At 37.4% G+C, this 13,641-nt stretch overlaps 1 protein-coding gene across 2 annotated transcripts in view; it reads left to right on the top strand.

Annotated features, from left to right (window-relative positions):
- The window catches only part of AGPAT5 (1-acylglycerol-3-phosphate O-acyltransferase 5), a 109,998-nt gene that overhangs the window by 26,864 nt on the left and 69,493 nt on the right, over positions 1-13,641 (top strand). For both annotated transcript variants that reach the window (XM_037813214.1, XM_037813213.1), the window contains exon 4: positions 2,989-3,078. In XM_037813214.1, the coding sequence (XP_037669142.1) occupies positions 2,989-3,078 (90 nt within the window). The remainder of the gene's footprint in view (positions 1-2,988; positions 3,079-13,641) is intronic.

The following is a 13,641-nucleotide window of genomic DNA, read 5'->3' as shown; positions in this document are numbered from 1 at the left end:
TGGTCCATATGGCTTTCCCAATGCCATTGTCACCCCTTATAAGCTACATTTTTATACAATCATCTTCAAGATTCATGGGTTCTGGGTTGTAGTTTGATAGTTTCAGGTATCTACTGCTAGCTATTCCAATTCATTAGAACTTAAAAAGGGTTGTCTATATTGTGATAAGAGTCCCCACCAGAGTGACCTCTTGGCTCCTTTTGGAATCTCTCTGCCACTGAAGCTTATTTCATTTCCTTTCACATCCCCCTTTTGGTCAAGATGTTCTCCATACGATGCTGGGTCTTCTTCCTCCTCGGAAGTCATATTCCACGTTGCCAGGGAGATTCACTCCCCTGGGTGTGAGATCCCACATAGGGGGAAGTTTGCCCTGTTTTTTTCTGTATCCCATGAGAGAGAAAATCAAAACAAGGTGAGTGTGCTTACAATTTACCCATACCCTTAATGATGTTGAGAGGTACTTGATGTGTTGTGTGAAATTAACATAGAGTTGGCAATTACTACCTTCAGTCTACAAAAATACTTTATGGGTATAATCTTATTTCCCCCCTCATAAACTTTACAGCAGAGCCCTATATTTATCAACTTCTGAAATTTTTCTCAAATCATTTCCTTCCTCTCCAGTACTCATGCCACACTCTTACTCTTACCTATTGTCTGGTTCATTATATTAACCTCCTAAATGGTCTTTCTGCCTCCGGTTTTGCTTTGTTGTATTTTTTTTCTCCTCCTCCTCCTTCTCTTCAGTCTTCTTTTTACTTTTCTCATTTGCTTCCCAAACCATAAACTTGGTTAAACCACTTACCTGTTCAAAATTGTGTGCCTCGCAGCTGAATAAAGCTCAAATTCCCTTGCATGTCACTCATGACCCACTATGATCTATCTCCCTTGAATCTAGCTGTCTATCCTGAATCATTCTCACCTCAGTATGTTCAAGCAGTTCATTTGGTTGAAGATAAATGCCCTTTCTGCTCTTCTTTTAAGGTCCAGTTTAGATGCCATCATGAAGTCTCTCCTGTTCTTCCACTCTGCTTTTGTTTTTGGTTCTTTGCTAAAGCACTAATCAAATTCTCTTTATATCGTACTTATATACGTATCTAACTTCCCTCTAATCTTTAACTTCCTTAAGGAAAGATACTTTGTCTTCATTTCTGTATCTTCCATACTCTTGTGAAATAACTCTCATGTTTTTGAATTAAATAAAATATAATATGCAAGTTAAATGGTAGGAAAGAAATGGTATGCAAAAAATAGTCATAATATCTTCAAGTTTGAGGAAATTTTACATTATAGTATATACATTCTGTGGCCTTCATTTGTAAAGAGATGTTAAAAAATGAATTTATTCTCATCAGGTATTTCTCTGTTTGGGTTACAATGGCATACATCTATAGAGTATTTTGAGTTTTGAATCTACACTCAGCTACAATCTAAGCATCCTCTCCTGTACACTGTGTATCTTTATACTTTCCTATCTTTACTTCTCTCTGTCCTTTCCTTTTACTCTTTACCATATTCTCTATTAAGGCAAAATCAAATTCAGTCTATATATAGGTTATCAAAAATTTCTCCTAGGTCCACAACAGCTTCTGACACCAACTACAAATACTGCAGTAACTCAGTCCAGTTACAGTTCTGACTCTTAACTACATGGAGTTAGGCCAGACCGCAGAGGTTAAGGGCAGTGCTCTACAAGATGGCCCTTCAGATACCAGTTGCAGTACAGGCCACCTGCACTTCTGACCAACTGGCTACAAATTCAGGGGTTCCCACCATCCTCTTAGGTTCAGTAATTCACTAGAATGACTCACAAAACTCACTGAAAGTGCTTTACTTACAATTATAACTTTATTATAGTTAAAGCATGGAAATAAGAAGAAGCCAAAAGAAGAGATGCATAGGGTGAGGTCTGGGAGGGTCTCAAATGCAAGCTTCCATGTCCTCTCCTCATGGTACCAGGTCACCTTCCTGGTACAGTGATTATCTTCTCAGTCATGGAAGATCATGGAAGATCACTGGAGCTTTGAGTGTCCTGAGTTTACATGGGGTCTCATTATGTAGGTATGATTGACAGAATCAGTGTCCAGGTGGTTAAACACAATCTGCAGCCCCCTTCGCTCCTGGAGTTTGGGTTGGTAGGCTGATATGGGTTGATGTGACCTGGCTTGAAGCCCTAATCCCTTAATCACAAGGTTGGTGTTTCTGGTGTGACCAGGCTTACCTTAAGACCGCAGGTGTGGCTAGCCCCACCCTGTCAGTCCTTAGCTTAAGAACTCTCAGGTGAGGTCCAGGGCCCACTATGAATTACAAAACAGATTGCCATCACAGGAAATTTTAAGGGTTTGGAGGCTCTCCCCTGGAACTGAGGACAAAGATAAGGCAAGTTTTTCGTTATACTGCAGCCTCCTTTACAGGTGAGTTCAAATAGTATAGAGAAGTACAAATCATATGCTGACCTAATGCGAAGCTTTAATGAAGTGTGCTTACGAAGTTTAATTAAGGTTAACTTAATTTTTATGAAAGTGCCACATAAATATCTGTTGCTGGGTCATTTTTTTAAATCCCTAAAGATTGTGAATGTTGACATTTTAAAGACACTTTCTGTGATTCTGTAATAAATCATTGGAAAAATTAGGAGCTAAGATCCATTCAATTGATCAAATTCTTATTTTTAAAAATGTACTTTTTAAAATGAAAACATTTTAACTGTCAGTAAAACTAAATGTTTCTATTAGAACATGAACTTGGTATGGTATTTTCCAGTGCAATGTAGCATGCAGTTTTATTTGAATTATGCTGAAATATATTAGAATTTTTAGCTATGTGTTCCTTATGTAGTAATACTTGAATGTATTAAATATAGTTTAAATTCTAAAATGTTTTATTCTTTGCTTTTCTGCAGTAAAGTGGTCTTTTTTGATGACTATATATGGTCATTGCATATTTTACCAGTAAATCCTTTTTCCCCCCCAACTTTTTGTGTGGCAGCATGGAGGAATCTATGTAAAGCGAAGTGCCAAATTTAATGAAAAAGAAATGAAAAACAAGCTGCAGAGCTACATCAGCGCAAGAACTCCAGTAAGATCACACTTTGTTTTTATATTTTTCCTTATCAGTTCTCACTTTCTAATTTAATAATTGATTAGAATTTAAGACTTGCTTTGAAAATATAGAATTTTGTTGAGGTAACAAAAAACCTCTAAATATAGAGAGGCAGTTCTTTCTGGCCATCAGACAAATTGCTGGAAGTGATTAGATCCCTTGCTGGTGGTTGTCAATATTGACCTTACAGAGGAATGAAAAGAACATTTGGTGTCTTCCATAGTCTATAAATAGAAAATAGAACTGCACTTGTAACTCTGCACTTAAGCTACTTAAGAGCTCATCTTAACTCCTGGCCTTCTTTAGTATCGGATTTAGTTTTAGAAGAAACAACTCCGTTTTCCTGTTTTCTGTCGGTCAATGTAAATTTTGATTTCTTGTATATCTTGAGTTATTTGAAAGGACAAAAAGAGCATGAATATCTACAAAGAATCATTCATGTAAATATTATTTTATGAAACTTTGCTCCAAAATAGGAATCTGTTTTCTATTTGAAGAATAATAATTGCTGCCAAATGACTTTTTCCCATGACTCCCTCCTAGCACAAAGCCGCATGATTGTAATGACTACTTGTGCTTTATCTATCAGTGCATTACAAGCTTTTGGTTTTGTTGCTCAGAAACTTTGTTCACATGTCCAAGTTCTTTTCTTTTATATTTCTTGTCCCCTTTCTCCTCATTCCCCTCTCCTCCACTTCTTTTCCACCTCCTTCTTCCCTTCTCTTTCCACTCCCTCTCCATTTTCCTCTCACCCTGTCTTCACCAGGGCTCATAGTCAAAGCTCATATTTAAAGAAGAGTTTTCTACAATCAGCTAGTAAAGTTCCCTAATGCTAACATTTTAAATTTATAAACGTTTTCTAGTTGTTTTTTTACACATGCAATTGCATCCTGTTTTGGGATGATCTGGAGTAGAATGTAATGAGATAATCAGTGTCTCTATCTGGTTACAGCTTACCGTTGAGAACAAAGCATGATGTTTTGAGAGGATCTGTTTGTCTGAAACAATTTGGTAAAATTTTACAATATTGGAGTCAGTTTATTTATAGATCTTCATAAGCAGTATAAATTGGTAATATAGATATATATACTTTCTTTTAAGAAATTATTTTAAATTAAAAAAAAAAACCCACTTCAACTTATATATTCAAGAGTCTTTCCTGCTTCTATCCTCCAGCCATTTAGTTACTCCCAGCCACAGGTAACTAACTTTTTGTGTGATCTTTCATCTTTTTTTTTTTCCCCATTTTTAATGCATTTTTTTTGAGATATATTCACATACCATACAGTCATGCAAAGTATACAATAGTTGTTCACATTATCATCACGTGGTTCTTCATTCATCACCACAATCAGTTTTTGAACATTTTCATTACTCCAAAAAATAAAAATAAAATAAGAATTAAAAAAAAAAGTAAAAAAGAACACCCAAAACATCCCATACCCACCTCCCCATTATTCATTTATTTTTTTGTCCCCATTTTTCTACTCATTTGTCCATATACTGGGTAAAGGGAATGTGACCCATAAGATTTTCACAATCATACAGCCACACCATATAAGCTATATAGTTATATTATCATCTTCAAGAATCAAGGATACTGGATTGCAGTTCAGCAGCTTCAGATATTTCCTTCTAGCTATTCTAATAAACTGAAAACTAAAAAGGAATGTCTGTGTAATGCAGAAGAGTTACCTGCAGAATGACCTCTTGACTCCATTTGAAATCTCTCAGCTACCAAAACATTATTTTCTTTCATTTATCTTCCCACTTTTGGTCAAGAAGACTTTTTCAATCCCATGATGGTAGGGCCAGGCTTATCTCTGGGGGTCATGTCCCACATTGCCAGGGAGATTTATACCCCTGGGAGTCATGTCCCACATAGAGGGGAGGGCAGTGAGTTTACCTGCAGAGCTGGCTTAGAGAGAGAAAACATATCTGAGGAACAAAAGAGATTGTCTAGGGGTGACTCTGAGGCACAATCATAAGTAGGCTTAGCCTCTCCTTTGCAGCAATGAGCTTCATACGGGCAAGCCCCAAGATTGAGGGCTTAGCCTACTAAACTGGTAGTCCCTGTTCTAGTTTGCTAATGCTGCCATTATGCGAAATACCAGAAATGGATTGGCTTTTATAAAGGAGATTTATTAAGTTACAAATTTACAGTCCAAAGGCCATGAAAATGTCCAAATTAAGGCATCAACAAGAAGATACCTTCACTGAAGAAACGGCTGTCGACGTCCAGGATACCTCTGTCAGCTGGGAAGGCACATGGCTATCGTCTCTGTTCCTTTGCTCCTGGGTTGTGTTTCAGAGTGGGCTTTTCCAAGCATCTCTAAGTGTCAGCAGCATCTGGGTCTAGCTTAGCATATCCCAGGACATTTTTGTCTCTCTGCTCTCTTTGTGAGCGCCGTTTAAAGGACTCCAGTAAACTAATCCACGCCCAAGCTGAATGGGCAGGGCCCCACCTCCATGGAAATAATCTAATCAAAGGTATTACCCAGAGTTGGGTGAGTCACATCTCCATGGAAACAACCTAATCTAAATATCCCACAAGATTGGATTAAAACATGGCTTTTCAGGGGACATAAGATATCCAAACCAGCATAGTCCCCAATGCTTGTGAGAATATCAATGCTTGTGAGAATATCAGGAATTCCCCAGTTGGGGAAGTTTAATATTTCCACATTTTACCCCAGTTCCTCAAGGGGGCATTGAAAATATGTTTTATTCTCTGCCCACTCTGGGATGTATCTGGGCTTCATGCTAACCTGTACAAACCAAACATATCTCATTTCCTATTCAAGGTTCCATGTAATTATGGTGTTTGAGTAAACTGACCATACTAGTTAAATTATATAGTGAGCTACAGAAAATATAGATTTTGCACCAAATATCTCTTCCTTTGGTCCCACACCGAAGCCAAAGTTTTAAAACACAGTTAATATCATCCTCTACCCTTTAGTCTGGTCTACCCCAATCCCAACCAAGTCCATTTCATTCATATCTGCAATCGAAGTCTGGTCTCCTTTTCAGACTCTTTAACAGTTGCTGCATGGGGCAATATCAACATTCACAGCTGCCAAACCCTGGCTCCGATTCCCAGGCACCACACAGACACACGAAGCTCCAGGGACTGACCAGATCACACACAAGCAGCTCAACATCTCAGAATTTAGAAATAACTGTTACAACTCACGAATAGATGTGACTGCTGTAAGAACGTTACAGTCTAGGAACCTTTACCATAAGCCTTCCCCTGATAACCCATGTTCCCAGATTCAATTCTCAGAGTTTGTACATTATTGTTAGTCCATATTAGTGAGGGATTATAATGTTTGTCTTTTCATTTCTGGCTTATTTCATTCAACATACTGTCCTCAAGACCCATTCACCTAGTCGCATACCTTACAACTTCATTTCTTCTTGCAGCCACTCAATATTCCATTGTATGTGTATACCACAGTTCGCCATTCGGTTTTTCAGTCGATGTACCCTTAGGCCACCTTCATCCATTGCAAATCATGAATACTGCCACCACAAACACCAGTGTGCAATGTCCACTCATGTCACCGCTCTCAGTTCCTCCCAGTATACAACCAGTAATGGGGTTGCAGGACCATATGGCAACCCCTTACTTCGCTTCCTGTGGAACCACCACACTGCCCTCTAGATGGGCTGTGCCATTCCACTTTCCCACCAACAATGATTAGGTACATCCTTCTCTCCACATTTGCTGCAGCACTTGCATCCTTCTGTTTATTTTTTAAACAGTTTTATTCATACTCCATACAGTCCATCTTAGGTAAGCAATAAATGATTCCTGGTATAATCACATAGTTATGCATTTACCACCACAATCTGTGTGAGGACATTTCCATTTCTTCCGCAATGAAAGAGGAAGAGGAGGAAAAATGAAGAATTAAAAAAAAGAAGAATAAAATAAAATAAATAAAATAATAAAGTAAAATAGTCATACAACCACACCACCACCAAGTATCCCATACCACTCCCTTATATCCCCTCTTACAGACATTTAGCTTTGGTTATTGCCTTTGTCACAATTAATGGAAGCATATTTACAATGTTACTGTTAACTATAGACTCTAATTTTGTTGATTATATTTTTTCCCCTATACCATCCAGTTTTCAACACCTTGCAACGTTGACATTCATTTGTTCTCCCTCATGTAAAAACATTCTTATATTAGTACACTTAATCACCATCATTGTCCACTCTGGATTTCAGTAAATTATACAATTCCAGTCTTTATCTTCTGTCTTTCTATCTGATATCATACATGCCCCTAGCCTTCCTCTTACACCTGTACTCACACTCATCTTTGTTTAGATTACTTACAATATTGTGCTACTATCACACAGTGTTGTGCTATTTCCGGATCTATACAATCAATCCTGGTTGAACATTCTGTACTCCTTCAGTATCAGATGGCTGATCTCTACCCTCTTTCTACCTCTTGATAACCTGTGTTCTCAACTTAAACTTTCAAGTTTCACTCATTAATGTTAGTTCATATTAGTGAGACCATACAGTATTTGTCCTTTTGTTTCTGGCTAATTTCACTCAGTGTAATTTCTACTGTTTACCATTTTGTCTTTTGGATTTTGTATGTCATATTTTATTTTTTCCTTTCTTTTTTCCCTTACTGATAGTCGTCATTTCTGTACTCTTCTCCAAACCTCTCTCTCCTGTCTTTTCCCATCTGCCTGTAGTCCTCCCTTTAGTATTTCTTGTAGAGCAGGTATCTTGTTCACAAACTCTCTCAGTATCTGTCTGTCTGAAAATATTTTAAACTTTCCCTCATTTTTGAAGGACACTTGCCGGATATAGAATTCTTGGTTGGCAGTTTTTCTCTTTCAGTGTCTTAAATATATCATACCACTGCCTTCTTGCCTTCATGCTTTCTACTGAGAAATCCATACATAGTCTTATCGAACTTCCCTTGTATGTGATGGATTGCTTTTCTCTTGGTGCTTTCAGAATTCTCTCTTAGTCTTTGACATCGGATAATCTGATTATTATGTGTCTTGGAGTCAGTGTGTTCAAATCTGTTCTATTTGGGGTATGCTGTGTTTCTTGGACCTGTAATTTTATATCTTCCATAAGAGATGGGAAAGTTTCAGTGATTTTTCCTTCATTATTCTTTCTGCCCCTTTTCCCTTCTCTTTTCCTTCTGAGACACCCATGACATGTATATTCAGGTGCTTCATGTTGTCATTCACTTCCTTGAGATGCTACTCATATTTTTCCATTCTTTTCCCTATCTTTTCTTTTGTATGTAGGATTTCAGATGTCCTGTCCTCCAGTGCATGAATCCTTTCTTCTGCCTCTTAAAATCTGCTGTTGTATGTCTCCACTGTGTTTTTCATCTCTTCTGTTGTGCCTTTCATTCCCGTAAGTTCTGCCATTTGGTTTTTCAAGCTTACAAATTCTTCTTTATGGTCACCCAGTGTCTTCTTGATATACTTAATCTCTTTTGCCATATATTCCTTCAGCTCATTGATATGGTTTAGATGATTTGCTTGAACATCTTTAATTAGTTGTTTCAGCTCCTGTATCTCATTTGAAATGTACCTTTGTTCCTTTGTCTGGGCCATATCTTCATTTTTCCTAATGTTACTTGTAATTTTTTTTTTGTTGTCTACACATCTGGTTCCCTTGATTATCCCAATCAGATTTTCCCAGACAGACAGGCCCAGGTCTCAGGAGCAGGGTGTAATCAGTATGAGGTTCTCCTGAGGACTAGCCGTAGCAGGTTGTCACTCTCCTGTGAGGCCTCTAGACTGTGCTTTTCCTATCCTTCCCAGGAGGAGATGTTTGTCAGCCTACAACTCCCCACTTGTGTAGAGAGGTACCATGCCTTTAATTCTCAGTGAACCATGTCCTGACCAGGGGCCAAGGCTGTCAGAAGCCAAGCTTAAGTTGTTTCTGTCCCTTTCCACTCCCCATCCCAGGTGCTGGGGTCTGAATTCTCTGAGGGAGGGCAGCCACTTGAGCTGAGCCATGCCCCCCTCTCCTTTTTCTTGGGGAAGATACACTCTTTAGGGAACTATCTCCTACACTTGAATTCCTCCTTTGTCTGCCTGACTCTATTAACTCCACCCTTGTCTGGGTCAGTGCTGATAATTGAAAATGCCTGAGGCTTTCTAATGAGCTACTTAGAATGGGAGGAAAAAAAGAAAAAATAAATCACGTTTTCAGAGCCAGTTCCCAGCTCCCCTGTTTTGCTGGTTGACTGGAATTGGTACTCAGTTCTCTGTGCCCCTTTTCTTGGTACAAAGCCGTTTTCCATTATTTTGAGCTCAGCTGTCTCCCAAACCCTCTGTTTTCATTTATTTTTTTTCCCCATCAGCCCTGGCTCCTCTCTGCCAGGAGAGACCTCAGGGTTCCTTTCCTGCTTGCTCCAGGTTTATCTGTGCTTGTAGCTTGTATTCAGTAGTCCAGATTTGTTAATTAAAACTGCAGTTGGAGTTTGGTTGCATTACTTTCACTTACTCCTGGAAGACTGCTTCTTTTTCCCACAGGGGAGTGTTCCCCCTCAGCCTCATGTGCTGGTGTGTGTGTGTGGGTGGGGGGTTGCCAGCTCCACAGTTTGGGTAGCTTTACTTACAGTTCTGTACTGCGATCTCAACCATTCCACACTTTCCAGACTGGTGTATGATGTTTGTCCAGTCACAGATGCCCCCCAACAATTATTCCGCACTATTTACCATTTGTTCCTGGCTATTTACTAGTTACTCCAAAGGACTAACTAAATTCCACACCTCCTATCTTTAATCTTTTTTAATGTAGGTTTTATAACTATATACTTCCCTCTGAGCACTGCTTTCATAGTGCTCTATAAGGTTTAGTATGTTGTCTTTTCATTGTTACATATCTCAAAGTATTTTCTAATTTCCCTTCTGGTTTCTTTTTGACCATTGGTTGTTTAAGAGTGTGTTGTTTAATTTCCACATATTTGTGCTGTTTCTCCTTTTCCTTCTTTTATTGATTGCTAATTTCATTCCATCGTAGTTGACAAACACACTTTGTATGATTTCAGTCTTCTTAAATTTACTGAGACATGTTTTGTGGCCTAATGTATGATCTCTCCTGGAAAAATAGTCATTCTGCTGTTGTTGGGTAGAGTGTTCTGTGGATGTCTGTGAGGTCTGTTTGAATTATAGTATTGTTCATGATCTTTTTTGTTGTTGTTCATGATCTTTTGGCAGTTTTTGATGTTTCTCTTTGAGTTTATCCTTCTTTGAGTTTGTTGAGTTACTTGGATGTGTAGGTCAGTGTTTTTCATCACATTTGGCAAGTTTTTGGCCATTATCTCTTTAAATATTCTTTCTACTCTTTTCTCTCTCTTGTCTCCTTCTGAATTTCCATTACAAAGTATGTTGGTACAGTTGAGAATGTTCTACAGGTCTCATCCTGTTCCTTTTTCATTCTTTTTTCTCTTTTTCCTGAGAACAGGTAATGTCAATTAACCTGTCTTCAAGTTTGCTGAGTCTTTTCTTCTAGCCACTCAATTGCTGTTGAGCCCCTCTAGTGAATTTGTCATTTCAGTTATTATTCTTTTCAACTCCAGAATTTCTATTTCATTCCTTTTTCTAATTCCTAGAATTAGAAAAAGATTGATATTCTCTATTTGGTAAGACATCTTTCTCATACTTTTTTTTTAGTTCTTTAGATATGATTTCATGTAGCTCTTTGAACGTATTTGAAATAGTTGATTTAAAATGTTTGTCTGTTAAGTCCAGTGTCTGGGCTTCTTCAGATACATTTTATATTGATTGCTTTTTTTTTCCTGCATATGAGCCATACTTTCTTTTTTCTTATTGCATGATTTGTAATTTTTTATTGAAAACTGGATATCTTGAATGTTATAATGTGCCATTTTGCTAGTATCACCTCTAAAATTGCTTTTTCTCCTCATTATGGGTCACATTTTTCTGTTTCCTTTGATTAGATACTAAGCATTATGGATTTTACATTGGGGTTGTTTAATTTTGTTGTATTCATTTAGAAAGGAGTTTTCTTGGATTTTCTTCTGGTACTTAAATTACTTGGAGACATTATGTTCCTGCTTGCTTTTAAGCTTTATTTGGGTGAGTCTACAATGATCTTTAGGGCCAGCCGTACTACTAAGGCAACACCTGTGTGAGGATTCTATTTGATGTTCCGTGTATTACAATGTCTTTCTACTTCGTCTTGTAGGAAAAGGGAATTAGTTTTTGTCCAGTGTGATCTGTTCTGTTTATTTCTTTGTGGTGATTCTTTCATGGTCTTCAGAACTTTTCTTTCACACATGCACAGATTAGTACTGTGCAGATTTGAGGGCACCCCTTCAGCAAATTTCTGTAGCTCTTTCTCTTTATGCAGCTACCTATTCTGGCACTTAGGTACTCTGTTCCCCAAAAGGTTGCTTTGGTCTCCCTGAACTCCTATCTACCTCTTCAACTCAGTGAGACCTTCAGACTCACTTTGGTTTTCCCTTCCCTAGTACAACTGCTTAGAAGAGTAGCCGATGCAGTTGTATGGTTCTCCTTCTTTGGTTCCCTTTTCCCAGGGATCACAGTCCTGTTCTCCCTCTTGTCCAATACCTGAGCACTGTTGTATATTTTGCATTTTACTTTCTAGTTGTTTAAGTTGGGAGGGCAAACCTTCTCTGTTTCTGCATTTTGTCTGGGAGTGGAAGAACTGGCCCAATGATTTTTATTAAATGGTTAAAGATGTCAGATTCAGTTTCAAGGTGAAGAAAAATGGAAGTAAAATAAAAGATAAGACAAATATATGGATGTTTAAATTTCCAACTTTAACAAAACAATTTCAACTAGGATCTAGTTCAGGAATCAAAAAATTATTAGTTCTTTCCTAATTATATTCTCTAAAGATCTAATTTTGTTCTGGTATTAAAATAAAAGTTTGTGAAGTCATTCTTTTTAAATTACTTTTTGAGTAGGATCATAGAGTAGATGTAATATGTAGTTTAGGATCAAGCACTGATGTGTAAATCTTAATTTTGCCACTTCTTGACTGTATATCTAAGTGCAAATTATTTAACCCTTTGAGCCTCAGAGTCTATAGATTTAGTTTTATATGAGATAAAATTATAAAGCACCGGTATACTTTTTTGCCATGTAACAGGTATTAAATACATTCCAATATATATTATGTCTGTCTTTCTGTGTATCATTCTATGTATACCTTTTTAGGCTGCTTAACTCTACCTCCTATACATATTTATTTCCTTTACTTTTATCACTTGTTTTTCTGTTTGAAGAAAGGTTCTTGTAGCATTAGTTGCCACTTTGAAGTTTTTTTTTATTTTTACACTTGAATTTGGTTTCTTTTTAATAGTAAAAGAGTCTCTTTTAACTTTCAGAATCCTATTTATAGATGCTTTAGTAATTGATTTGATTAGAAAAGAAAGAAAATGTAAACCTGAAAAGTGACTATTAAATGTTAGATACTTATAAAGAATAAATAAGGGGTGGTATGTGGGTTAACACACAAAATAAAGGAGAAAGCTGGCCATTATATAACCTAACAGTAGCACAGTTTCTTACAGTAATTTGCTTACTCCATGTGTTCAATTGTGGTAAGTTAAGAACTCTATGTTATATGGTTTATTTATGTGACCATTGGTAATACTTGTGGTAGGTTGGATTATGTACCCCAGAAAATGGATTAATCTTAATCCATTCCTGTGGGTAGGAATACATTGTAAATAGGATCTTTTTGAAGATGTTATCTTTAGTTAAGATGTGGCCATTGGAATCAGGATGAGTCTTAATCCTATTATTGGAGTCCCTATAGAGAAGACCATAGAATGTCACAGGGAAGTAAGAACCTGGGATTCCATGGAACCCAGAAGAAAGAGGAGAAGATGCCACCATGTGCATTGTCATGTGATGGAAAAACCAAGGAACCAGGGATCACTGGCAGCCAACCCTAGAACACCACAGCTTTCTGAGAGAAAGCATAGCTTTGCTGATGCCTTGATTTTGGACTTCTCCTGGCCTCAGAACTCTGAGCCAATAATTTCCCATTATTTAAGCCAGTCCGTTTTGTGGCATTTGTGATTGCAACTGGGAAACTAAGATTAGTCTTTAAGAAGTGAAGGCATATTTAGTGTCTAAGAATAAATGCTCGGGCTATATGTGGTTACTGAGCTGTGGAGGGTGGAGGTGATGCAAACTCACCAACTTTCTTATTGAGAATGCAATTTACAGAACATGAATACTGCTGTCACAGTGCTGATGCAATTGACATTTGAACAACTGTCTAAACTCATTGTAGAATATCATCAAAGGCAAAATAAGTATAGATTAAATTACTTCATTCATGCACCTCTAACTAGCTTTACAGATTAATTCATAGCTGTTCAGTGTCATATCCAAATACTTCTTTTACTACTTGCATCTCATGTCTTTTATCCTTGATTTTTTTTTCCTATAAAATATTCTTTCATGACAGAGGACGAGTTTCTCATGTTTGATTTTTTTTTTTTTTTAATCTGTCCCAGTTTGCAA

This window comes from Choloepus didactylus, chromosome 20 (genome assembly GCF_015220235.1).
Source record: "Choloepus didactylus isolate mChoDid1 chromosome 20, mChoDid1.pri, whole genome shotgun sequence".
NCBI classification, from domain to species: domain Eukaryota; kingdom Metazoa; phylum Chordata; class Mammalia; order Pilosa; family Megalonychidae; genus Choloepus; species Choloepus didactylus.
This window is presented reverse-complemented; position numbering and strand designations above follow the sequence as displayed.